This window comes from Astyanax mexicanus, chromosome 15 (genome assembly GCF_023375975.1).
Source record: "Astyanax mexicanus isolate ESR-SI-001 chromosome 15, AstMex3_surface, whole genome shotgun sequence".
NCBI lineage: Eukaryota > Metazoa > Chordata > Actinopteri > Characiformes > Acestrorhamphidae > Astyanax > Astyanax mexicanus.
The window spans coordinates 19,200,148-19,212,456 of NC_064422.1; the positions used below are offsets into that span (position 1 = coordinate 19,200,148).

General features: G+C 37.5%; 1 protein-coding gene across 1 annotated transcript in view; it reads right to left on the reverse strand.

Moving 5' to 3' along the window:
* The window catches only part of oplah (5-oxoprolinase, ATP-hydrolysing), a 33,057-nt gene that overhangs the window by 3,791 nt on the left and 16,957 nt on the right, over positions 1–12,309 (reverse strand). Inside the window, exons 14-26 of the mRNA XM_022685439.2 lie at positions 12,165–12,303; positions 10,969–11,081; positions 9,916–10,067; positions 8,337–8,497; positions 6,753–6,854; positions 6,435–6,609; positions 4,914–5,098; positions 4,609–4,755; positions 3,297–3,431; positions 2,938–3,087; positions 1,278–1,435; positions 843–1,003; positions 230–327 (exon numbers count right to left, since the gene is read on the reverse strand). Coding sequence (XP_022541160.2) covers positions 230–327; positions 843–1,003; positions 1,278–1,435; positions 2,938–3,087; positions 3,297–3,431; positions 4,609–4,755; positions 4,914–5,098; positions 6,435–6,609; positions 6,753–6,854; positions 8,337–8,497; positions 9,916–10,067; positions 10,969–11,081; positions 12,165–12,303 — 1,876 coding nt within the window. The remainder of the gene's footprint in view (positions 1–229; positions 328–842; positions 1,004–1,277; positions 1,436–2,937; positions 3,088–3,296; positions 3,432–4,608; positions 4,756–4,913; positions 5,099–6,434; positions 6,610–6,752; positions 6,855–8,336; positions 8,498–9,915; positions 10,068–10,968; positions 11,082–12,164; positions 12,304–12,309) is intronic.

Here is a 12,309-nt window from a genome sequence, read left to right on the forward strand (position 1 = left end):
TACTGCTGGAGAACTAAACTGAAACTGTGTAATGCTGTACTATAGTGGAAAGGCTTTAATGCTCCTAACAACCTGACTGGTAAAATTCATACATAAGGTGTACCGGATAATAAGGCCCTTCAAATCGGTCCCAGTGTATCTGATAAATTGTGTAGTAACAGGTGGAACACACAATGATATAATGTATTATATATTATATATGTATGATGTATTATAAAGATTTTATTACCCCTGGTTCTAAGCTGACAGTGGTTTTCGCTCCCAGGTTTAACACTCGGCCGTCAGCTCTGTACAGCAGATTCAGTCCAGCAGCTCCACTCTCACCCCCTGAGACAGAAACACAGAGTTAACTTCATACGTCCTCATAAAGCACTGGCAGATTTTTATATCACAGTTCATTTTGACTTTGCAATGTGGTAGAACTAATTTGCATGAAGTGAGCAACAGAGGACCTCATTTCTTTGCATTTTTTTACAGGACTATGTAAGACTTTTTTTTTATTAGTCATTTATTGGGAAAGAATAGGAACATAAGCAAACATGAAACTAGAGACAAAAAAAAGAAAAAAGCTAATAAATATATGAGGATAAAAGGAAGAAGAGGTATTTAGCAATTAAAGGGAGAGAGGGAAAATAATAATGATAATGATAAATAATCAATGGAGGAGAAAATGATTAAATACCTAAATAACACCAAATGAGGCTCGGTCAGGCTCACAGGAAACTACAAAGTTGACGTTTGTGTTGTATTTGGTTTTAAATTGCTAAGTTGGCCCTGGGCTGCAGAAGGTTGGGAACCCCTGCACTAGTGTATTTTGAGACCCTGTGCTAAAGTGGAATTACCATGTAAACCATAAGGTCGTGTAGAGCGTCTCTCAGTCAGCACTGATAAAATCATTTTACTCCGAAAAAGGAGTTTCCGGATCACCCCATCCCCGCCTTGGAAACGACCTGCTCCTCCTGAACCAGGTCTGAGAGAAAACTGCTGGAGGACCACCGGGTACCTGAGAGAGAGAGAGAGATATATACAGTAGATTATCCACGGGTACAACAAAATTACAGCATCTTAGGTTTGAGGTAGGAGTGTAGAAGTATGTGTTTTTTTTTTATACTAAACTCTCATGGTATGGGGATCACAGTTTCCTCGGTCATGGTTTGGTGAACACTCCCGGAAACCTTAGTCTTTTTTGTCCTGCTGTACTGTTCTCATTCTGTCAATAACATTCAAATCTGAACAAAGGTGTAACCCTGGATATGAGCGTAATCAGAAGCACAAACCTCTTCTCCAGAATCTCGGGGTCAGTAATGCGGGTGTTGGTCATGTGACTGTGGACGCCGCTCCGCCCATTCCAGCCTGGTCCCGCCCCTGCTCCTCCAGCAACAGTCTCATAATAACCGCTCTTCTCGCTGCCGAACGACACGTTGTTCATGCAGCCCTGAAACAAATATAAAGCTAGACGATGTGTGCGTGAGAGCACTGTAAAGATATTTGAATTATTGTTTTTTTTTTTTCCCAAAAAATCATCAGTGTGCATCTTAATCCGGTGCGCCTCACATATGGATTATTCCAGTCAGATTGTAAGGAGTAGTACAGTAAAGCCACTCCGCTGAAGTGCAGCATTATTAAAGTATTAAAGCATTATTACAGTATTAGCATTAGCATTAGCTGTTGATCGCAGCGCTAGCTCTTTTGCTGTTCAGAGGTGAGTAGATCAAACTGTAGTCTGCATGTTTACTGTGTTAAAACAAGCTACATGGGACAAACCGCTAGCTGATAGCGCCCTGGCTTACCAGAACACTCAGGGTTCCTCAGTGTAGCAGTGCTAAGCACTGCTAACCATGCTAAAGTACTGGAAATCTAGGCTTACTGCAAGTAAATGGAAGTGCTTTACTCACCCAAATAAATCTGATCTGTGTAGAGTCCAGTGCTCGTTTGACTTTAAAAGAATATATATATATATATATTTAAAGAATTACAGTTTTGCTTACTTAGGCACCTGCCCAGTGGGGAGACCTGCTGAACTAGAAGGAAAAATGGCGACACAGTTGTTCCTTACTATTGTTGTATAAAATGCATTTTATAATCCGGTGCGCCCTATGTATGAAAATAGACCAGAAATAAGATGTTCAGTGCGCCTTATAATCCGGTGTGTCTTTTGAAGTTCAGTGTTTGATAAGATGTTAGATGTTAGAGATGTTGTGTTCAGTAATAGATAAGTAAAATTATAAGCAAAATAAAACAGTGTACTACATACAGAACAAGTCAAAAGTTCTCATTCAAGATGTTTACATTGCAAATGTAATATTGAAGACTATATTAAAGCTATACAGGAAGACATGCTGAAATATTTTGTAAACAAAAAGGCCTAAAAAAACAGAATATGTTTTATACTTTAGATTCTCTAGACACTCTTGGTGTTTTAATCTTAGTGTCTTCATGAGGGATAGTGACCTGGAATAGTTTTCTCAGCGTCCTGAAGGAGTTCCTGGAGGTGCTGAACAATAGCTGCTGCTTTTCCTTCATGCTGTGAAGCTCCAGCTCATCCCAAATCACCAAATCCCCTATCTCAGTTGGGTTTAGTTCAGGGGATTGTGAACTTTATTGTTTACTGTGTAATTCCATATGTCCCTTTTGTCCCTTAATTGTTGTATGTCTTTATTATTAATCTGCAATGTTGCAAATCAATTAAATAAAGATATATAGAAAAATACTGAATGAGAAGGTGTGTCTAAACATTTGACAGGTACTGTATATAAACCAGTTAATGCTACCCACAGATTTATGTCATCTAAACCTGAACAGACCATTTTATTGGCTAGCATTGCCCTGACAGTGATGACATAAAGATGGACATCTGACACAGACAGAGGGAATGAAGCTCCCAGCCAAGGATGGTTAAGGCATTAAGGTGGAAGGCTGTAGAGCAGATGTTCTTACCTGAGAGGCAGCGCAGGCTTCAAACGCTCTGAAGATGACGTCCACCACTCTCTGAGAGGTCAGAACATTACCGCCCACCACTGCAGCGCTCTGTGAAGGCTGCAGGATGGAGCCGGGAGGAATGATGACTTTGATGGGGTTTAGACAGCCCTAGAGAAAAGATATACACACACACTCCCAAATCACTACTAAAACCCTTAACTCTGTATAAATTAAACCACTTCACTACTGTACTTAAGCACAAAAATTCTGTATCTGTATTTATTGTATTATTATTTCCCTCCTACTTCTACCTTTACTTCCCTACATGTTTATGATGAGTTTAATACTTTTACTCTGGTACATTTTTGTGTGACTACCTGGTTGAGAGGAATCTCCTGTCCCACCATGCAGCGCAGACAGTAGATCAGAGCAGAAAGAGTGATGGCACGAGGGGCATTGCAGTTTCCCCACACTTCTGTGCCTGTTCCAGAGAAATCAAACACTGCACTGCCCTAAAAAGAGAGAGAGACAGAGACAGAGACAGAGAGAGAGAGAGAGAGAGAGAGAAAGATTATTAAAGTCCAGCCTCAAGTGCCTGGACTGGATTTTGAGTTGAGTTTTGAGTCTTAATGGATATACTGTATTTTTTGCACTTACAATTCTTAAATTTTTCCAAAAATCGTCAGTGCCTCTTACGTATAACTTTTACTAGTCAGGTTGTAAGCAGCAGTAAAGCCACTCCGCTGAAGTTTTGTTCTCCAGCACTGAGGCTGGAGCAGTATTAGCATTAGCCGCTAACCATGCAAAGGCTTCTAAAGTGATCTTTTGCTGTTCAGAGGTGACTATTATCGTCCTGTTGCCTTCTGCTAACCCCAGCTAGCGCTGCTGGTGCAGCATTAGCCTTTAACTGTGCTAAGCATTAGCTCATCGCTGTTCAGAGGTAAGTATATCAGACTGTAGTCTGCATGTTTACAGTGTTAAAAAAAAGCTAAGTTCCTCAGTGTAGCGGGGTTGGGCAGCATTAGCTGCTAGCCAATGGTGCTAGCGATAAGCAGCTAATGTTAATGCTTCAGCCTTAGTGCTGGAGAAATTTTGGAATTTGAGCTTACTGTAAATAAATGGAAGTGCTTTACACACCCAAAAACCACACTTTTCAGGAGAGAAATCTGTGTAAGTTAACATCCAGCGCTTGTGTGACTTTAAAAGATTTTTTTTTTTTAAGAATTACAGTTTTTGTTTTGTTTGTTTACTCATCTTAGCTTTACTTAACTTAGTTAACCTTCCCCACCACCATCCAGCGGCAAGACCTGCTAAATTAGAAGGAAAACATGGCTACACCCCAGTTCCTTACTAATGTTGTATTATGCGCCTTATAATCTGGTATGCCTTATGTATGAAAATAGACCAGAAAATAGACGTTAATTAATACTCCGGTGTGCCTTATAATGCATAAAATACAGTATATATATATATATATATATATATATATATATATATATATATATATATATAAATTTATTACTTATACTTTACTGTTCTATATATGGATCACTGTATATTATTTTACATTGTATAATAATATATTGGGGTCATTGTATACATTGTGTGGCAGACAGTAGTTTTTCATTAACACGGACTGTTACAGCTGTACAGTGCAGTAAAGAGCAGTGCAGTGGCTGTATTTCTTACCTCCTCTTCATTTATCTGCACTTTTAATCTGATTGGTGTTCCATCATCCATCTGATCTTCTGCCTCCACTTCTAAGGAGCCAGTCTGTTGCCGGCGGCGACGGGCAAACTCTTTCAGCATGTCTCGAACAGCTAGCTCTGCGTTACTCTACACACACAAACACGCACACAGACACGCACACAGACACGCACACAGACACGCACACAGACACGCACACAGACACGCACACAGACAAAGAATGATGTAAACAAACACTTCAAGACTCCAAGTAGCCCAATATCTTATGAAGTGGAGGCTAAACACACCTGAATGTAACCCATATATGCCTGGACCACAGCCAGTCCATAACAGTCAATCAACTCCCCCACCAGCTGGCTCCCTCTCTGATTGGCTGCCACCTGAGCTCGCAGGTCTGACAGGTTGTCGTGGAGATTGCGCGTCCCAGAACATCCTGGGTACTGAGCCGGAGCCATGAGGGCATCGGTGACAGCTGAGAAAGAAAGAGCAATAAATAGGAGCAATAAATAGATGCTAGGGATTCACTAAACTACATTTTTTTCTCCAGAAACTGATAAAAAAATTGGCTATACATAAACTGTTTTTGTCCTTGTGTAAATTTTTCCTCTTTGCCACTTTCTTCAAAATTAATTTATTCATGAATAAAAAATATATTTATCATGAATTTAAATGTATTTATGTTTTGCTTTTCAATGAAAAACAATTACAAAACTACATTTTAAAGGTTTTAATATCCCATCAGACCTACCAATAGAGAAGAATATGATTTAACATAAAAATTTCCATTGTTTGGTATAAATCATTCGGCCAAACACCAAAATTTATATTTATACATTAATTTTGAGCGAATGATTTTGTTAGCTGAATATTTGGTGCAAGTCTAAGAAACATTAAAGTTGAGGATGATGCTACTATAATAAACTCAGTGATTTAGAAGAAATGACCTTTTTGACATTTTCTAAAGCATTCTAATAGAAGCTGATCATTCAGCTTGGTTGTTGCCATAATGGTAGTAAAGACAAAACTGAATAATGGAGCCAGTTTTGTTGTTTGCCAATTTCACAAAAGGAAACGGAGGCACAATAAATACTGTCATCCAGACTATGAAGGAACACATAAGGAACCCTGTAGTAACTTAAAAGTATTAAACAAACCAAAATATTCTGTGAAACATTCATGTAGCTCTTATCTGAGGTGCTGATAACTTGTGATTTCTAAAACTGGTAACTCTAATAAACTTTTCATTGACTGACCGTTGATTCTTAAAGCATTTGTTTCATCACTTAGTTGAGTATTTCTTGCCGTAATATGGATTAGAACATTACTCAAATAGGGCTATTCACTGTATACCTGTAACTCTACATATTCACAACTTTACAACTGATGTTCTTAAACACATCAAGTAATTAACTCTTGACAAGTTCAGCACAGCTGTCAACTGAAAGCCATTCCAGCTGACTCTCCCTCATGAAGCTGACTGAGAAAATCCAGCCAAGATACAGTGCAAAGTTGTCAAGAAGTTTGATGAATCTAAAATATAAACCATTTTTAAAGTTTGGATGACTTATTGGATGAGAATTAATCTAAGCAGATTTATTTTAAATAATGAAAAAACACTAAATTTGAGTTCTGTTCATGGGAACCTGTGGCAGCACTTTATAGATTCTATGATTGTGTCACTTCGTAATGCGTTTTAGAAGAAGGTACAGAAAGGGACGTTCCATTTTCTGAGTTCCACAACAAGACAAGCAGATAAAAAAAGAATAAACTGATAGCTATGATAGCATTAATAAGAAGCTATTCCTCACCCTTCTCCTGAAAGACTCCTTCAGTCACAAGCTTAAAGGAGGTGAAGACGGCTCCCTCCTGCTGCAGAGAGGTGGAGTGTGGGGGCATAGAGCCTGGGGTGATACCACCTATGTCAGCATGGTGCCCCCTGCTGGCCACAAAGAACACTGGCCTGCTCACACCTCGCTGAAATACCTGTATATGATGGACAGAAAGAGGAAGAGAAGAAAATGGGAAAATAAAAACAACTCAGAAAAGCTCTGAGAAGGAAAAATCCTACATGTGTCAAATGACCCAGTACAGGATTCAGAGTGTCTGTCTGTATTCTGTTGTTTTACCGGAGTGATGACGGTGAGGTCAGGCAGGTGACTGCCCCCGGCGCAGGGGTGATTACTCAGAATTACATCACCCTCCTTCAGGCTGCTGCCTATAGCCTTTAACTGAGAGAGAGAGAGAGAGAAAGAGAGAGAGTGTCAGCTATTGCTTTTTACTTACTGTGCTGTCAATCATTTTATAAAACAATAATACATTTTAAATCTGTCCGCCAAACATACAGAAATATATAAAGTCTGCAATTAAAAAATAAGCCACAAACTGTGTCTAGGACATTTTTAAATATCTGGAAAGTTGGAACAATCTATTAGCTTCCTGACATTTTGCATGATTTCCATCCCATAACTCTGCTACAGACACTGTATTGAATGTCAGTGGAAGATTAGCAAAGTAAGAATTTCATGTAGGGGTGGGGGATATGGCTCTTAAATAATATCACAATATTTCATGGTATTTTCGCAATAACGATACTCTTGGCGATATGGCAAAATACTGAATAAAAAAAAATATTTTAAGAATACACTGCTGCAACAACATGAACATTACATTTTCTTATTGCATATGGTATATGGCACATCCTTAACTGAGATTTAAATAAAATACAAGAAATTAATCAGTAACATTAATTTGTAACAGACGTCAATGATCCAGAATGTCAGTAATGCACTCTACATATCTCCATATATCCAGGATTAAAGTAAGATAAATGATACTGGACAGATAGAATCGGTGTCTAGTAGATAGATAATGGGAAATGAGAACAGTGTGAATTTTTCTTTTGCTAAAAACAGCAAAAAAGTAGTACCCTGATGTGATAATTACAGGTGGGTGATATGGCACAATATTTCAGGGTATAATATCGAACACAATATTGAATTTTTTTGGTGATTTTATCACATACGATACGATATGGCACACCCCTAATTTCATGTACAGCATAACAGCCTGTTCACTGCTGACATGACATTAAATCTCTTAAAAAAAGGCTGGTTGTACGATCCTGTATTTATTTTTATTTAATTCCATCCATAATGTTTTTAAACATGAACAGTATGTCTGAAAACTTTGCTAATGTTTCCTCATAATATCAAATTGGCTTATTATGTCCCCTGATGCAAGTGATTTAACTGTTATAATCTATGTAATGTATGGAATACTACTGTTAACAATGAATTATTTCTGGTCCGTGGACACCTATGCTGGCCAGCATCACATTAGTGATGTGGGAAAAGAGTTAGGGCTGCATTGTTTAGTCAACATAATCAATAACACAGACTATAAAAATTTGTTGACACGAAATGTTATTGCCAACATATCGTCAGTGTGTGATTGGTTTCATTACACCTCAATGTAGAGAACCGTGGGGAGGGATAATGGTCTTACATTCGCCCTCTGTGTCTCCAAAAATGTGTAAACACATCAGATAAGGGACAAGACAACAGCCATACTCACTGTACATCAGTTCATGTACAGTATACTTAAACATATTCTCAGCCCTTAAATCCCACATTTATTGGCTTCTGCTGCCTTGCGAGCGATAAAGAAAAGCAGAGCGTGTCTGTAGTGTATGTGTGTCTGTTTTGCCACACCTGGTACTGCACAGTCTCCTGCATAGCTCCAAGATGGACAGGTATGTGTGGAGCATTAGAAACTAAACCTCCATCAGGCCCAAACACTGCACAGGAGAAATCCAGACGCTCCTTAATGTTCGTGGAGATGGACGTCCTCTGCAACACGCGGCCCATCTGCTCTGATTTACAGCAAAACAGAATTGTAGTAATTTAGTATGTTTGTCATCATTCCAAATTTTACAAATATTATGCTGGTCTTTTGCTTTTGTTTATTTTATTTTGGTAAATGCAAAGAAAGAACACAGTTATATATGAAAATGATACAAAAAGAATATAAGAATACCTTTAGACAAACATATCAAATTTAGCAGACCTGTATATGACAGATTTAGTCATTTATTATAAATATTTGAATATTTTCCCATGTTTTTCCCCTTTCATGATTATATAGTAATTAGAAAATCCCAGGGTTTGAGTTCCAGTGCTGGATGAAACCACATTAAGAAAGTCAGCACTTACAGGAACATATTTTTTTAGGCCTATAAAGAGACTGAGTATATACAGCTCTGGAAAAATGAAGAGTCCACTTCAGTTTCTGAATCAGTTTCTCTGATTTTGCAATTTATAGGTATATATTTGAGTAAAATGAACATTGTTGTTTTATTCTAAAAACTACGGACTACATTTCTCCCAAATTCCAAATAAAAATATTGTCATTTAGAGCATTTATTTGCAGAAAATGAGAAATGGCTGAAATAACAAAACAGATGCAGAGCTTTCAGACCTCAAATAATACAAAAAAAAACAAAACAAGTTCATATTCATAAAGCTTTAAGAGTTCAGAAATCAATATTTGGGTGGAATAACCCTGGCTTTTAATTACAGTTTTCATGCATCTTGGCATCATGTTCTCCTCCACCAGTCTTACACACTGCTTTTAGACTTTATGCCACTCCTGGTGCAGAAATTCAAGCAGTTCAGTTTGGTTTGATGGCTTGTGATCATCCATCTTCCTCTATATTCTAGATATTTTTATAACTTGGTAAAATCAAAGAAACTTAACATTTTTAAGTGGTCGCTTATTTTTTCCAGAGCTGTATATATATTATTTATAAGTGCACATGTTAATCCAATCATTTTAGACTAAATCTAAATAGTACTTTGCTGTAATTTACACTTAATGTAAATTGCACCTATGAGTACTATTTGCACTAATTATTCCAAGTATAAGAAGATTTCCATTAAAAGATTTAATAGCAGATTGCTAAAAGATTAAAAATTCTATAGAAAAGTAGCTGATTTAAGTCATTTAAATTAATTAACTTTCCTTAATTGTAAATATTTTTAAACAACCTTCTGTGACTTGACCTTCTTAGGAATTTAGATTCTAAAATTAAGTCGTCCTCTGTCTTTTTTCCTGCACAACCAACAATTCATAAGTCTAAAATGAAAGATTGTGCTCGCCTATGTATATATATACATTGCTTGACTTGAATCTTAGTCGCCTGATTGGTCTCTGACTTACAAAACAAACTATATATAATATCAAAATTGGTATTTACAGTAATTTTTTTTTCTTCTTCTGTCTTTCTCTCACCTGCTATACTCATGAAGCGATGGGAGAAGATGGACAGCTGCACTGTGTTCAGTTCAGTCCCCAACACACAATGGCTGTCTGTTCCCACAGCAACACACATGTCTCCACTCTCAGTCAGCTGTGCAGAACAGCCCGGCTCCACCAGGATGGTGCTGGAAAATAAAAAATTGGCAACAAATTAAAGCTCAACTTCTGCAATGATTACTGATAAAATATGGCCCAAACATTATCTTTTAAAGATTTATTTTCAATTTTCTCAACATTTTTCTCTTTTTAATGTACAGGGGTTGGACAATGAAACTGAAACACCTGGTTTAAGACCACAATAATTTATTGTGGCAACGGAGCGTTCTGGTGGAAACAGGAGAGTTGAGGTGCACATTGAATTCTGCCGTGATTTGAGCAGCCGTGGTTTTATGTTTTTTGGATACAATCCAGGTTAGCACCCGAACATCTCTTTCAGACAGCTTCCTCTTGCGTCCACAGTTAATCCTGTTGGATGTGGTTCGTTCTTCTTGGTGTTATGCTGACATTACCCTGGATACCGTGGCTCTTGATTCATCACAAAGACTTGCTGTCTTTGTTCACAGATGCGTCAGCAAGACGTGCACCAACAATTTGTCCTCTTTTGAACTCTGGTATTTTACCCATAATGTTGTGAGCATTGCAATATTTGAAGCAAAACTGTGCTCTTACCCTGCTAATTGAACCTTCACACTCTGCTCTTAATGGTGCAATGTGCAATTAATGAAGATTGGCCACCAGGCTGCTCCAATTTAGCCATGAATCCTCCCACACTAAAACGACAGGTGTTTCAGTTTCATTGTCCAACCCCTGTATGTCCATCCTCAAGAATATCCACTTGTTCTTTCTGGAGATATCCAAAGTGATCCCACAATGCTAGTTCTATCTTTAGAGAGAACTAAAGTGTCTTTGAATGTTGTGTTTGGACTCTGGTATACAGTAAAAACTGTTAAAAGTTAAAAACTGCATGGTTGGATGTTAACGGAAAGCCTTACACAGCAGAAAAAGCAACAAAGCAGATAGCCACACCTGTTCTTATCAATGATTATAGCTGGTCCCTCAATGCTGTAGCCACATGTCAAATCATCCCACATGTACACACTGGTGTCCAGATATCCCTCCTCGAAGTAACACTTGGTAACCTGGGCCAGAAAAAACAGGATGGTCAAACAGAAAAGATCAGATTTATTTAGTTTAAAAATGTATAATGTCTTAACTAGTGTCAATTAATGGTTAGTTGAGTACATCTATCGTAAGTACTGTTTTAATTAATGAGCTCTTATGGTAATAGTGTTAACATTATTTCTATTATTATTATTATTAGTTAAAACAGTTTTTTTAATATAATTTATAGGGCTGTCAACGTGAAAGCATTAACGCACACAATTAATTTGAAATCGGTAACGCACAGATTTTTTTTGTGTTAGCCAGGTAATATACTGCTATGAACAAACGCTCTCTCTGCTGCTCCATGCTGTTTACACATGGTATGTGCAGCATTCACTGCTTGCAGGTGCACAACTCCGTTTACTACATACACTGCACGTCCCATTAAAAACACTGCAACACTGGCAAATTTTCTGCATTATTTGTTAAAGAAGCTTCACACTGCACAGATATACGCACTGGAAAACATAATTTTATTGCTATATTTACTTTTTTTTGCTCGCGCGCCAGATAGCTCTGACCAATCAGAGGAGACAATGTGCTTGCACGGTTTATTTTTGCGTATTTTGCTGCGTTTATGTTTATGTCTGTGTGAAACCAAACCAAACATAGGGAGAAAACACTCCAAGTAAACAAACTCATCAACTGATCCAAACCATAGAAACCAACTACAGGTGTTAAAAACGCTCTTTTCTAATCAGAAAATTGAGTTCTATTTAAGAAATTCTTACAGACAAGCTAAGATATTCACAATAAATTAAAAATAAAGCATATTTGTCATGCATTCTTTATTCCAGCACCACACATTGACTTTATCTCCCCTCAAACATCCAAGTATATACTAGTATTTTAATTAACATTAACATTCTTTCATTTACATGTAAATATCCACTATGAAAACTTGCATCTTAAGAAGAACAAGTGCGATTAATTGCAGTTAAACACAGAATATTGTTGTGATTAATTAGATTCAATTTTTTAATCAACTGACACCACTAATAATTTAATTAAAGATTTTCTAAAATATGTAAGCTACCTTGTTCTATTTCACTCTTTACCTTTGTTGGTTTTGAGGAGTCATGCCCTTTTTTGGCTATGGTTACTGACTTAATGCCAGATTTCCCCGACCCTCGCACACGGATGTCATCTACCACTATAGGCCGATCAGCAATGGTAAAGCCAAACTCCTTCAGATATCTGAAT